Source organism: Ascaphus truei, chromosome 1 (genome assembly GCF_040206685.1).
Source record: "Ascaphus truei isolate aAscTru1 chromosome 1, aAscTru1.hap1, whole genome shotgun sequence".
NCBI lineage: Eukaryota > Metazoa > Chordata > Amphibia > Anura > Ascaphidae > Ascaphus > Ascaphus truei.
The window spans coordinates 468925808-468940986 of record NC_134483.1 but is presented as its reverse complement, the minus strand read 5'-3'; the positions used below and the strand labels follow the sequence as shown (position 1 = coordinate 468940986).

Genomic DNA, 15179 nt, shown 5'->3' with positions numbered 1-15179 from the left:
GTTTCCGCAGTTTCGTCTCCGGAGACTTCGGCTAAAGTTCTGGTTCCTGATAAATGTATTCAGGAGTCAGGTTTTTCCCTAAGCTTGGTCGCAGAGTTCCTTCTCCCGGGTATTTCACTGAACCAGCCTGTCGCCCACATAGCGGTGATCCCTGCTTCAGCGCATAGTTCCCACATTATGGAGTCTGCAGTAATTTCTGGTTTCCCAGATATTCCTTACCAAATACCTACTTCAGAGACCAGTACAGTTATGATTAACCCCCGTGTACTGTCTGAGTTCTTCTCCTCTTTATGCTTAGGGTTAAAAGCATACAGTAGTCTGTATGTCCCTCCTGGGGTTCATATTATGTTCCCAGGAATGTTTGCTGACGCACGGTTTTCTCCCCAAAGTGACGCTTTTTCATATAGATTAGTAAAAAGCTTGCACACTGTATCCCTTTTCACTGAATTGTGTCTTACTAGTTTTGAGACTCTGAGAGGTAATGATTCTCCTTCTGATTCTGAAGCTCTTTCTACAATGAGTATCCTGTCTGGGGGTCCCCCTGATTTCTCTCTCCAGGCTAATCCTTTGGGGATCAGCATATCTGTGATCACTCCCTTAGTACTGTCTGAGGTCACCATGCACATATTACAAGTCCTGGGGTTTAAATCTGAGCTATTTAGCTGTCCTGCCTTTGCTGAAACCCAGTCCCTCAGTACTGTGTCTAAATATGTCCCAGCAAACATGGGGTTACTCTGGGAGGAAATTAAAGCTCCTGTCTTAAAGGGTATTTTTTCTCACATGTCCAGCAAATCTAGAACCTCAGTAGTTGTTTCTAAGTCACTTATCAATACATCTGATTTTTTCTCTAATCAAACCCAGACACCCTCACTATCGGTTAGGAGTCCTGTGATCAGAGATTTTGCACTAGAAAACACACCTATTCATGTTTTTGACAGGTTAGGTACCCCTGTGGTTAGGGCCATTGCAGTTTCGGAAAAGACTCCTTGTACTCCTAAGGTGCCTGTCATTAAGAGTTTTCATAGTTCATACTTGCTGCTTGTTGATTCTCAAGGCTCTGTCACTGAGGTACACTGGCGACACAGTTTATTACACTGCGGCCAGATCCGCAAGCCGGGAGATTTCCCGGCTTGCTAGTGGCCGCCCCTCGGCGTGCCGCGCGTCATAGACGCGCGGTCACGCGTCTTCGGGAGCGTGCGCCCCCTGCACGCGCGTCCAGGGGCTCCCCGAGGGAGCCCTGGTGTCCCGCGATCGCGGGACAGCGGCAGGGGGTTCCGGGGGACCCGGCGGACCCGGCAGCGGTAGGGAGAGCGCCCCGATCGGAGGGCGCTCTTCCGCTGCTTCGGCGCGCGCCCGTCACTCTCGGGCGCGCGCCAGGCTACTGCTGCGGCACAGAACGGGCAAATGCTCGAATAAACTGTGCCGCAGCAGTACAGACTTCAGCTTCTGATGTTAGCTTCCCTCCCACCACTACCCTGGCTCTGCCTTTTTCTCAAGCTACTGATTTGAAGATCCCAAGGACTATTCCTGATTCACTGACAATACTATCTCCCAATGAAGATTTCCCAGTATTGGAGAGCTCTACTGTTGTTTGCTTCTCTGCTCCTGCTAAACCATGGTTTTGTCCCTCGGAATTTTCGGTTGCCCCTGTTATTTCCTCTCAGTTGGAAATACTCTGTATGTATCCCAAGATTTCGGTCCCTATGCCGGGTTTACTGCTTGCCTTGTCACCTTCCATACCAATACCGGGAGATGCTTCCAACCAGCCTATACCCTTACTAACCATTACCTGGGAGCCTTCTAGAGGAAAAATTTCTCGCAAATTTCAACATGCAGTGGTCAGCCAAGACTTTTTCTGTTACAAAGTTCCTCCTGGTGTATTCGATCAATTATCAGGGCCGCTGATCCTAGATTCAGGTTCCTTTATTAAAGACTGGGCTTCCTGTAAGGGTTCTTCTGCCGTTTCTGCTCTGGAACCCTCTGGTTCTTCACAACCCTGGATTTCCAAGTCATTTTGCGGGGCGAGCCATGTACCAAGGATGTTTCTTCTACTACTCTTATTTCTTAGAACTGTACTCACTAAAGAACTGCTCGTTTACGGATGCCCTTTCTACCTAAAGAATTTTAGGAACAACTCAATGTCCCCAAGGCCCATGGATGGTCCTGTCTGGCCACAGTTCTCACCGGGGGGTGGGGGTACACTAAGGACTAATCATGAGTCACTGGAGTACGACTCTAACCCCAATCCTAGACTGTTCAGCAACAATTCCCGGTCCTCCAACTCTATGAGTGCTCATGTTCGCCCGGAGGTCTCGCGTGAAGGGGGGGGTACTGTAAGGAATCCGCTCCATGGTTTACTGGTTGCCTTACCTTGCAGACCGGTGCAGTTCTGGATCAGCTCTCCTGAGGTTTGCTGCAGCCTGGATTCACTCATCAAAGCAATACACACTCCCTCTGGTATCTACTGCAGCTGTGCAGCCTATCACTGCAACCTAGACTTGCATTCATTCATTGGAGCAGTACCTTCACACCCCCCTCCGGGGATAGGCTCGCTGGCCTTTAAGTACTGTCTTCCCATAATGCTCCCGGCCGAGCATAGTCCTAACTGGATGTCGACTGTTTTGCCACAAGCCCTTGCTTGTTCTCCTATGCTGATACCAGGTTCCGCCCTGCGTCCTTCAGCTTCCTTCAAGCCGCTTGTTCTCCGATGCTGATACCAGGTTCCGCCCTGCGTCCTTCAGCTCCCTTCAAGCCGCTTGTTCTCCTATGCTGATACGGAGGTTCCGCCCTGCGTCCTTCAGCTTCCTTCAAGCTCCCGCTTGTTCTCCTGCGCTGAAGCAAAGGTATCCCCTATGTCTTCAGCTTCCTGCTTTCCTGCACTGAGGCAAAGGTATCCCCCGCGCTCTTCAGTCTCCTGATTCCTGCACTGTAGCGGAGGTTTCCCTGTGGATCTTCAGCTTCCTGGTTCCTGGGGCCTACTCTTTCCCTAATCTAGAGAGGCCGTGTCCTGGTTCCTGCGCTGTTACAGAGGATTCCCCAGCCGCTCAGGACTCTTGCGCTGTAGCACTGGTTCACCCGTGCAGCAAGCGGTGTGCTACGCTGGTCTACTTACCATCTCCTGTGACCAGCACCATGGGCCATGGCCGTCGCTCGCGCAGAGCCCAACCCCGCGCTCCTAAGCTGAAGCGGGGCTCTCCTGACTACATGTTGCCAAACTCTTGCTTGAACAATGTTTATCCTGATATCTCCAGCCCTGACCCTGGCTTGTACAATGACGACGCTGTCTTCTCCTATCCTGATCCTGCGATGTACGACAATGAACTGCGCAATCCGGATCAGTCTGCGCGGTCTCAGGTCGGTGCTTTTACAACCCCACCTCAGCCTCGCGGTCCGGTCCTGGTTTGTGGCGAGCAGAACCCTGACAGATGGGAACCGAGATGGCTCCGGAGGAACCAACGAGCATCAGTCGGCAGCGGAACGGTAAGGAGACACCACCACCTCCTTACTCCCACCAGGCGAAGACGGAACCAAAAGGAGAGAGAAAGGCTTGAGGCCTACCTGCCCGTCCGCGATCCGGATGGTCCACCACCGCCCCTTCCGTTCCTCGATGCACTTCCGGTGCGAGACCACGGAGCGGATGGAGATTCCGCGGCCACCAGCGATGACATCACTTCCGGGTCCGACTGGCGCAGAGGCCTGGAAGATTTGCTTTCTTCCCTGAGGAGAGCAGGATTGGAGGCTGAGTTCGAGGAGTTCAAGGCTCAAGTAGCCAAGAGAGGAGCCCGCAGTGCGGCGGAGAGGGCAAGTAGAAAAATGCCTACTGGTCGTGGCATTGTCCGACTGAGAGACACTTTGCAGGACATTGCTGATCCCATGGTCACCACCCCTAGTGCCTCTGCCCCATCACGTGTCATGCAACCGGGTCCTAGTGGGAGTAAGCTGGAAAAGACGCCCAAATATTCTACAAATTGGAGGGATTGGGAACTCAGTGATGAAGGGTCTGATGGAGAGGTACTGTACCCTATTCCAGTGTGATACGTGTGCCTAACCCTGTTGCATTTACTCCTGTGCCTAGAGGTAGGGCCCGAGGGTCCCAGACTACTGCTCCAGCGGGTCCTGTGAGTCCAGTAGTACATAAGATGAATCCCACGACCTACACCAGTGTTATTCAAGGTAGGCGCAAAGGCTCGCACTCTACTGAGGCCGCGACGTCAGGTGTGTCCTCACAAACAGAGTCAGATACAGGTATGGGAGTAGTATCATACGAGCACCAAGATAAGTGGTGGGCACCGCTGTTCACAGGCTACCATGAGGGTATAGACCATACCAGGTTCGTGCTTATCAAGAACAACGTGGTAGATCATTGGTGGGCTGTAGACACCTTTTCTCCCCAGGAGGTTGCCGATGAATTAGAAAATAGGTACCGAGAGATTGAGCAGAAAATAGTTATTCCCCAAGGCTCATCTATTCTGTATGACGACATTGCCCCTGAGGAGCCACAGTTCTGGGTACTGACAGACAAGGCTGGGGACAGGAGGCTGACGAAGCTAAGTAGGGCAGACAGGGCCATAATAGCAAGGTACCGGCAATCCCATGGCTATGAATTCCCATATGTACCGGAGCCCATTATGCAAGAAATAGAGGAGCAGAGAGATACCTGGCTCCAAGAAGCTGTCCTTGAGTACCTACGAACTAAGTTTGGTGGGGCCGCTTATTTGAGAGAGGAGAAAATCTGCGATGTCATAAGAGCGTGGAGTACAGGGCGAAACATTTACATGAATAGTGTGGTGTATAGGCCAGAGTATGGGTCTGTACAACCCTATTACATAAAGGTTGTAGATCACAATGGGAGGGAAGTAAGGAAACCTGACCCTCGCCATTATTATTAGTTTGGGTTCCCCATGTTGGGAGGTACCCAATGTTTTGATACGCCATCTGGGTGGAACAGTCTGATGTGTACGCACTGATTAACTTGTGTTTGTAATCAACAGATTGTTCGCCTGCAGGATGGTACAGTAAATTAGGTCCAAGTGGGGACCATTGGATTCCACCTGAGGGAGAGTGTAGCCCTGGTAAGAAATAGGGCTATATGTCTTTCCTCCTTCTGGTATAAGCCCTGGTAAGGGCAGGCTGCCAGAAGTTATCATGGGTTTTCCCTACGTCAAGCACTGCTCTGAGTGGTGGAGGTAGGTCACCTGAGGCAAGAGACACAGGGGAGGGGCCTGCTGAAATCATAAAGGGCAGGGCACAGCCTATTTAGTGAGTGATTCTAGTTAGTCTTCTGTCCATTCCAGTTAGTCTAGAGGCACTACAGTTGAGAGTCTGCTGAGCCTGTCACCTGGCTGGCCCAGGGGGACAGAGAGAGCCATATATCAAGTGGCCGTTGGAGGAGGAGAGCATCAGCCTCTGAGTAGAGCTGATGCAGCTTTAGTTAGGGAGGTGGACCAATGCCTCTCACCCTGCATAGAGGGTGAAGGAAGAGCTAGCCCCACCCTGGGTGCCCTCGGCCTGGGGTGGTGGCAGGAACACAGAGACCATCCTGAGGGAGAGCAGTCTGGAGGAAGAAAGACACCCTGTACCTGATTGACAGTGTTGCTATTGTTGCTGCTACTCTGCTGCTGACAATAAAGAGCTGCTGCTGCATTTAAGAAAGACTGTGTGAGAGTGGAATATCTCATCCCCGAGTGGGGGACTCTCTGGATGGATTCCACCCCATATTCCAGGGGCTTACCACAGATGGGGGTGCTGCACCATTAAATGAGACGAAGGCATTCACCCCAGAAACCTGATCCTGTCATCCCCCATGCCATCGCGGGAGACTCAGGCCCTCCTGTTGCCAGCAGGTATGCACCACACTAAGACACGTAGCCAGACCCTAGCACACCTTAAGGGGTCCAATCTGCGACCGGGTGGGGGTCTATGGGCTACACTTGCACAAATAAAAGCATTTCATGAGCCACAGTACTGTATCGTCTATTCATTTTTGATTATTGATATATATATGCCCCAGAAGAAGTCTAAACTCAGATGAAACTAGTAGGATGAGGGTCTCTTAGTAGATCTCCCTATTTTCTGTTATATTCAGGACTTTTAACTGTCTTTCTATTTGCTGCAAAGCCTTATTTAAAGGCTATTGGGACTGTTATATCAATCTCGGAATTGAGCCCTGTGGCTAATCTCCCCGAGTGAACGGAGCCAGCGGTATCCCCGTTTAGGGGAGTGACATCACCATCAGAGGACCCGCGCAACTGCTGATTACAGCTGAGCAGTGAAGCTTCCGCGTCCAAGCACACAGAGTGAGCGGTTCCTGAGATTATCAGCCCCTTTGATGCAGCGATCTGAAAGCATTTTACTGATGTGCCTGTAATTTCTGCTACATTGTAAGTAGCCTCTGTTGCTTGCACAATAATTTTATTCATAAACGTACTTCACCATATTGGTATCTTTTTCATTTATAGGTACATCTCGTTGTGGAATTCGAATATAGGACTTGTTCACATATTTATCCTTCAGGTGTTGTATATCCATGCACCTGTGTCTCTGATTTGCGCCTTTTGTGTTTTTTTGTACTTTGTATTTTCTTTGGGGTGGTGTACACCCATTACATTGTGCGCACTCATAGATATCATTGCAAAACTATTTTAAATCAGTTTTGTGCACCTTATACTTTTTTCTTTCTATATATATATATTTGGTTTACTTTTTGACTGTGTGATATGACCATTTCTGTGGTCCTTTGCGATTGATTAAAGATAATGACCTTATTTAACACATTAGTGACTGATTTCATTCATCACATAGGAGTGCTGGGAATGCATTGTTTCTCTTGGATTATTTGGGACTTTTTAAGGGAAAATCCACTATTCCTGGGCACACGATTTCGTATAGGTTTTGCTTGTAATCTATTCTAGAATAGCGTAGTGCTCTCTACCCGTTCTTGTTTTAATAATAAAATGTGAAATGTGCTACTGAGCATGGCAATATATATTTAAAACCAGAGACAGAACATGAAACACAGACAGAGCTCAGTGGTCTGCTGTGTAGTGGCTCAGGGGCTTACAACACTTTGGCCAAAATGTTACAGTAAACTAAAAGACCATTTTATTCAAAAGATATCTATACATACGGTATATATTTAGGCACTGTACCGTGTATAAGTTTCATTGGATGTGCACTGAGCTCTGCCTGTGTTTCATGTTTTGTCTTTGGTTTTAAATATATATTGCCATGCTCAGTAGCACTCCTCTGTGACACTTATATGCTTCTATATATGTTGTGGTTATATTTGGGGTTCAATATGAGCTTGTAGGTGTTCTGTATGTGTTACAATTCTTGTTCAGCTGGTCTTAGCTGATTGGAGAATGGCTTCTCCTACCTAGTTTGAAGCTCACCCCGCCCACTTTTAAATGGTTAAAAGCTCACTCCATTGCATCTCCCGCTCTCAGGGGATCTTGCTTGCTTACAGTTTGATTGTGACAAATCTAATACAGAGTGCTTTTCCTGGTAATGTACAGGTTAATAAGAGCTTCAATCAGACTTAGAATTTTGCAACTAATTTTGACAGATTTATTATAAATCATTCTTCCTGGTAATGCACAGGTTATTAAGACTTTATATTAGTGTTAGGGACCCTTGAGATGTGGTCTGCCGTGTAGTGGCAGGGGCTTAAAACACTTTGGCCAAAATGCTAAACTAAAAGACCATTTTATTCAAAAGATATCTAGAGATATATATTTAGGCAATGTACCGTGTATAAGTTTCATTGGATGTGCACTGAGCTCTGTCTCTGTTTCATGTTCTGTCTCTGGTTTTAAATGTATATTGCCATGCTCAGTAGCACTCCTCTGTGACACTTATATCTTATATATATGTTGTGGTTATATTGGGGGTTCAATATGAGCTTGTAGGTGTTCCATATGTTTTACAATTCTTGTTCAGCTGGTCTTAGCTGATTGGAGAATGGCTTCTCCTACCTAGTTTGAAGCTCACCCCACCCACTTTTAAATGGTTAAAAGCTCACTCCATTGCATCTCCCACTCTCAGGGGATCTTGCTTGCTTACAGTTTGATTGTGACAAATCTAATACAGAGTGCTTTTCCTGGTAATGTACAGGTTAATAAGAGCTTCAATCAGACGTAGAACTTTGCAACTAATTTTGACAGATTTATTATAAATCATTCTTCCTGGTAATGCACAGGTTATTAAGACTTTATATTAGTGTTAGGGACCCTTGAGATGTGGTCTGCCGTGTAGTGGCAGGGGCTTAAAACACTTTGGCCAAAATGTTAAACTAAAAGACCATTTTATTCAAAAGATATCTATACATATATATTTAGGCACTGTACGGTGTATAAGTTTCATTGGACGTGCACTGAGCTCTGTCTGTGTTTCATGTTCTGTCTCTGGTTTTAAATATAATAAAATGTGGCAATCGCCTAGATTCAGCCCCTTAAACAAGTCTCTGACATGGGTGTCACGGTAGCTTGTGACAGGCTGTAATTTACACCAAAAATATATATAAATATATATATATATATATATATATATATATATACCTGGGTTTGAACTGGGACGAGACTTAGATATGATAAAATATAATTTATTCCTTGATAAAGGTGAACACACAAAAAATGTACAAATAACAGCAAAATATAGACACTTACTTAAAAGATGGAAATAATGAAAACAATCCCATCTGGACTGGCAGTTTCATACAGCAATCAGCCCAAGACATTGCATGGCATTTCTTCTCAGCAATCAAGATGGTATAGCACAACAGGCCTGATGACATGCAGGCATGAAGATCATTTGCATGAAGACAATGAAGAACTAACAACAACCAAGGATATATGGGGAACAGCAGTTTATATACCTTTTGTCCCTCTATCCCTAACCTTAAGTACCTGTGATTGGTTTCCCATTATCTCTAGCCAATCTTTGATGGGGGAACCCATTTTAGGACAGGCCCCCCTGCTAGCAGGCACATGCACAGTAGAACTCTGGGGTCTCATTTTTGTAACCACCCATAGGCAAATGGAATGCCAGCCAGTTTACCCATCTGGCTCTCTAGCAAGATAACCTTTGTTGGAAGGTGATAACTGGGACACTTGGAGACTGCTCTGGTTTGAGCCTCCTCTGCCCTTAAATCATCAGGGAGGGTGACAAGACCCTTTGCACAACACTTAAATCCCAGACATTGGGGCGCCTCTGGGGCCATTTGCTATCCTGGTGGGCAAAGGAATTTCCTCTGGAACTTATCCATACCTTAAAATACAGTATTAAGCATAAAACATAAACGTATTAAAATATCCGGTTCTGTTGGGTCTGGCAGAACCAAACTTCCCAGTTCTCATTGCCAGAACTGGGACACCATATGGTCCAAAAAGCGACTTGCTATGACCTACGGAAGAGCTATAATCATTAAAGGACTATTAACCCTTGTGCTCCCGGATGGATTCTAGTGTGTGTGTGATGCAGACACTAATTAACCCAGACATTACAATGCGACAGGGGAACAGGGGAACATACATTTACATGTCATAACAAGGGTTAAATCACATTTCTGGACCTCAGTCCAGTTAACCCCTTGTCTCCCTGGTGCAGTCAGGGGTGGCCAAATGGGGTGCAACCCCTTTAATACGAGGCCACCCCCTTTCTCCCTCTACAATGGGTTCATTTTAGCCCTAAAAGGGACTGCACCTTTACGTTAAGTGTGGTGGTATAGTATTCCCTACAGCGCGAGCATCGACATTTCCACTGAATATAGTCTCTCTGATTTGGTACTTCTTATAGCACGTATATATAAAAAAAAAAGAGGGGGCTAAAAAGGTTAACAAAAAATACTCAAGTGGCTAAGAGACCCTGTGCAGTGTGGCCACGCTGTATAAGTGAACAAAAGGCAAAGGAAAACTGCACTTATTGCAAAAAGACTTGACCCAGCCAGCATCCAGGGTTTGTGCAATTTCTTTAGTATATATTGGTAGTTAATTCATACAAAAACATTTTAGGCCTCAGTGGGCCTTTCATTGAGGCCTAACACAACGTTGTGTGCATGTGCATTGACACTGACTGTGTCTGTTGAAGTCCTTTTGCAGTAAGTCCACTGAGGAGTGCTACCTTTTTGAACACATTATATAACACTTCCAATAAATTATCAAGAATAATTATAGTGCACAATCAGTCATTTCTCAAGCAAGTTCCTACCCTTTGTTTCCTCAGAGAGCTCTTATGCAGAACAAACACATGTCAACTGTAAATTACACCAGAGGGTAAACAAACACCAGGTACATTTCCCCAGAGATTCCGTAGCTAAACCAGACCATTAGACAACAGTATTAACACTGAGCTGAATGACCTCGTGGGATTACACCCAGAAGCATTGTGAAATGTTAAAACATGCTTAGGATCCAGTCCCAAGATACATTGCCATGGTGCTTCTGTAGTCAGTGGAGGTCCTTGAAGGTGCGTTCATTCTAAGATTTACATTTAGATAAAGTCATCCTTCTGTTGTGGACGCTCTATACTTTTTATAATAAAAATTAGCACCAGATTTATCAACGAATAAATAACTTATTTGAGTGGATTGAGATCTATGTTTCCTTGGCAATCTGCTTTTTTTGCTTGCAGTTTTGCACGGTTTTCTAGGTTACCCTGCTTAGAGCCCCGATTGTTTTGACCTTTCACTCAAGCACTTTTTGCTTAAGTTGTTCACTTCAGCGCAGATAGCCAGTAGAATTGCTTTTGTAGTTACATGGTTTAAAGCTAGGAACCTTCATCCGGCTCGATACATATTGTTGTTGAATCCAATATAGAAATGCAAGTCCTAGTCTTATATTTGAGTTTCTTTTTTTGTGGGCATAGCTTGTTGTTCAAAGTACTAGCAGTCGTACTGGTCCTGGAGAAGGTTAGATTTATGATACAAGATACAGTAGGTGCTGGGCCACTGAAAAGTATCACAACCTACATTACTATAACTAGACAATCCATTACTATTATATTATTTCTATATCGTCCCAATACTCTGATATGCACAGCACATACAATTTAAAATACAGAGACTACGTTTGCAAAAAAAAAAAAAAGAGAGAGAGAGAGAGAATAAATAAATAAAATGTTAGGTAAAGTTAAGGGGGTTATATAGTGATTAATTTTCTGCTGCCTATGAAATGTTTATTTTAAAAAATAGATCTTAGATGAAGATGAGGAGGAGGATACTAATACTGATAGCAAGTAATGTCCAAAGACAGAGGTCAGTAAATCAGACAAATGCTTCAATTGAGAAAAGGGTGTAATGGTGTATAAGGCGAAAGGAAATAGCTTTAAGCACAATATAAATGGTAAATAGCGATAAACATAGGGCTGGTGGTAATATATTGTGCATGTTAGTGCTGCAGTTTGGTACCACATGCAGTAATGGGGCTATCAAGGGAAGTGGGGGAAACCTTGTGATCCCAAATCAGGGTCCAGCGACTGTCTCAGGGCTCGCAAATAGCAAAGCTAAATCTAGATTATTTTGTGCAGCTTGTTAATAACAATTACCGTTTGTGATAAACAGCAGCCATGGGCACCCACTGTAACAAGACCAATAGGCTAGCTGTATAAACTAAGAACAAAAGACATCAACAGTTTCATGCTGAAATCCAGTGGGACCCTGCAGCACCCCTTCAACACATACAGGACCTCCAGCCAGAGCTACAAGGCATAAGAGAGTAACACGGCTTAAAAGCAAGAAGGAGAATGTTATAATGAATGCATAATGTAATGAAGGCAGGTGAGTGATTTAAGGTGGGGAGAGGCAGAGACTGATATAAAGATAGAGAGATAATTGTAGCAGCAGTATTGTTATTAGATTGCAGTTGGGAGGCTGATTTTGTAGAATAGATTAGTAGACTGATGAAAGCAGTAAAAAGATATGTGCAAAGATGAGGATTTTACAATGAAGACACAATAAATTATCGTTGTGACTTGAACCCTCCAATTCTGTACGTCACACTGCAGGGAGACTATCAAAAAGCAAACTGAGCAGGCATCAGGGCCGGCGACAGATTTTCTGGGACCTAGCACTAACGTTCCACCCCCCCCCCCCTATCCTGTCGTCAGCCTTGTGAGTCCTCCACTTTCATACCTGTATTTATCTCCCCCCTCTGTCTCTCACTCTCCCCCCACCCTTTCTTACACCCCCTCTGTCTTCTCTCTCTGTGCCATTAATTGCGTTCTTCAGTTCGTTATGAAGTTTTCTATTGACTAACTTCTGTCTGAGGTTTGGCGGTTGCCGGAATGGGAGGTTTGGGGAAGATGTATTTTAATGTTTCCTCCTCTGTCAGCATGGGATGCAGATCTTTGATTATTTTTCACATTCCCTCTAAGGCAGGGTTGTATGTAGCCCCATGTGAATAATTTCTTTTATTATTATTAACTATTGGAGCAGGCATTCTCGTGGGACTTTAAGTGCAGTAGTGATTGTTGTGGCAATAGTTTTTGGCTTGTATCCTTTCTGTCTAATCTCAGTCAGGATTTTATGAGGTGTCTGTTTCTGTCTTTAGTGTCAGAGCATATGCGGTGATATCTTATAGCCTGGCTTTGTATGATGGCTCGTTTTCTGAGTTGGAGTATGGAGGTAACTACATCTGTCTGTGGATTTCCTGTATACAGATGTGTAGTTTGCCGTTCTTCAGTGTCACTGTGGTATCTAGAACGTTCATTAGGTTTACCAAATAATCTATTTTGATCTTAATTGATGGGTGGAATGAATTCAATGACTCATAACATTGTTTAAGATTTTCTTCGCCCTCTATCCATATTATAAATAGATCATCAATGTATCGTAATATTTTAAAGGTTTGTGGAGGAATGTGGTTTGGAATCTCTGTTCAAGATTGGCCATAAAAAATATTGGCATATGGCGGTGCCATCATGGTGCCCATTGCAGTCCCCATTAGTTGTAGATAAATATTTTTGTTGAAGCTGAAGCAGTTGTGTGTGAGGATGTATTCTATCAGTTTGGTAATTACTTCAGCACTGTATTTCTGATCCAGGGGCGATATGGCAAGGAATTGCAAGCATGCCTCAGTGCCATCCTTGTGGAGATGTTACTGTACAGGGATTCTACATCCATGGTAACTAGCAGTGTGTTGGATGGTAGTTAAGTTTATTAAGAATCTGTGGTATCTTTTATGAAGCAGTTGGTGTTTGTGACTAGTGGTTTTAGGATATTCTCCACTAGGCCAGCTAGTTGTTCAGTGAGTGTATCCATACCTGTTAGAATTGGTCTGCCAGGGTTTCCGGGTTTGTGGATTTTGGAAACCATGTAGAAGTTACCAACTCCTGGGTTGCTGGGTATTTGTAGCTCCAATTCTGGCTGCAGGTGATTAGGGAATGATTTTATGAGATTCTAGAGTTGTTTTGTATATTCCTGGGTTGGATCATGGGTCAGTTTCTTGTAGTAGATGTTGCCTTCTATGTGTTTATTTGTGTCCATAACAACCACTGCACCTCCTTTATCTGCTGGTTTAATAGTGATGATGTGGTTGGTTCGCAGTTCCTTGATTGCAGATCTCTCCATGGGGCAACAGTTGTACATAAAAAAAAATTCTGCCGTGCTGATAGTAAGGGAACTCGCAAGATGAAGCTCTCTATGTAGCTGTCTAGTTTACAATTGCGTCCTATTGGTGTGAAATAGGTGTTCCTTTTCTTGTTGTTGTACTCCATCATTCTGGAAGTGCTCTCTTTTTTGGGGGGGGTGGGGGGGGATATTATTTCATTCATTATCTCTTGAATTCTTCTAGGTCGGATTATAATTGGATTATATCCAGTTTGGTGGTGGGACAGAATTTTAGCCCCTTACAGAACTGAAATCTCAGGTTTTGTGTGTTCACAATCAGATAGGTTGCTAACTCCCAGGCAGGTTGTGTCTTCTTCTGGCTTGATGGTGAGTATCTGTTTTGAAGTAATTTGAGATATCTAATTCTAAATGACTGCCATGCTGGTGGTTAGTTACTTTTAAAGTGGCAGAGATAGTATGAAATACCTCACCTTGTGTGCGTGATCTGCGGTCATACTGAGAGAGGCATTGTACTTTCTTCTGTTTCTTCTTGATTGAGTCCCACTGTAGTTTCTTGTGCCGCATTTGCCTCTTTTCCAGCTGATGAGTATTTGCAATCCTCTGCATTTGCAGGGTTTGGAGTATGGTCAGTTGTTGGCATTTTAATGTATGTTTCTTCCTATATAGTTGAATCAGCTCATTTCTGCTTTTGCTCACTGGTGCGTTTGCAGAGTTTTTCAACGTAATGTTAATTGTGCGTTGTTGCAAGTGGGTTTTTGATCCTAAATCCACTTGGAATCAGGTTCCTTTTCTTACATTCTGATAGGAAGTAGATGTCTCTGAGTTATGTTTCCTTTGTAATAAGTTTGGTCATTTTCTTTTTCCTGTGGCTATTTGCGGAATCTTCCTGCATGAATTAAGTAGCAAAAGCCGTGTTAGTCCAGCTGTAATAGTGCAGCGTAAATGACTACAGATGCAGCGGACGTTATTCGACCATTTACCTGGGTAAATCATGCGTTATGCCACGTGGTGTTGCGAGATGTTCCGTTGCAGACTTAATGGCTCATCGGATTAACACAGTAGGGGTCCCTACTGTGTTAATCCTACTGGGCTCTGCCTGTCTGTAAGAGACGTGCAGTAAGAGATAGGCTGAATCAGTCACTAACTGTGCGACTCTCTCAGGCATTTGCGGGGGTTTATTTAATGTTAAACATTACAATAATGTAGCAGGGGGTCTCCTGAGCTGAACCGCATTATTTCAGGTCCGGGGACCCCCTACTTCCTAAGAGACCCGTAATGGGATGCCGGTATCTCCTATGCATGGAAATGTCTCACGTCACGTGATCGGGACATTTACATGCATAGGAGATACGAGCACCCCAGAACGGGGCCTGTATCTAGGGAAGCAGGGGGTCCCTGGACCTGAAACCAACGTGGTTCTGCTCTGGAGACTCCCTGCTCATCTACACTAGTCATAAATTTAAATTAAAATATGTAGTAAGAACCAATACACAACCCACCCCCTGTGCCCCCACATAAAACCAATATCAAAGGGCCTACTACAACCAATCAGATTGGGGATATAGTTCTCACAATCTTATTGGCTGAAGTACCACGTGAGGGCAGCCATTTTGGATTT

General features: G+C 44.9%; 1 protein-coding gene across 1 annotated transcript in view; it reads left to right on the top strand.

Moving 5' to 3' along the window:
* Positions 1 to 4139: 4139 nt before the first annotated feature.
* LOC142502886 (uncharacterized) overlaps positions 4140 to 15179 on the top strand; it is a 69440-nt gene continuing 58400 nt past the window's right edge. The window contains exons 1-2 of the mRNA XM_075614581.1: positions 4140 to 4856; positions 4992 to 5010. Coding sequence (XP_075470696.1) covers positions 4140 to 4856; positions 4992 to 5010 — 736 coding nt within the window. The remainder of the gene's footprint in view (positions 4857 to 4991; positions 5011 to 15179) is intronic.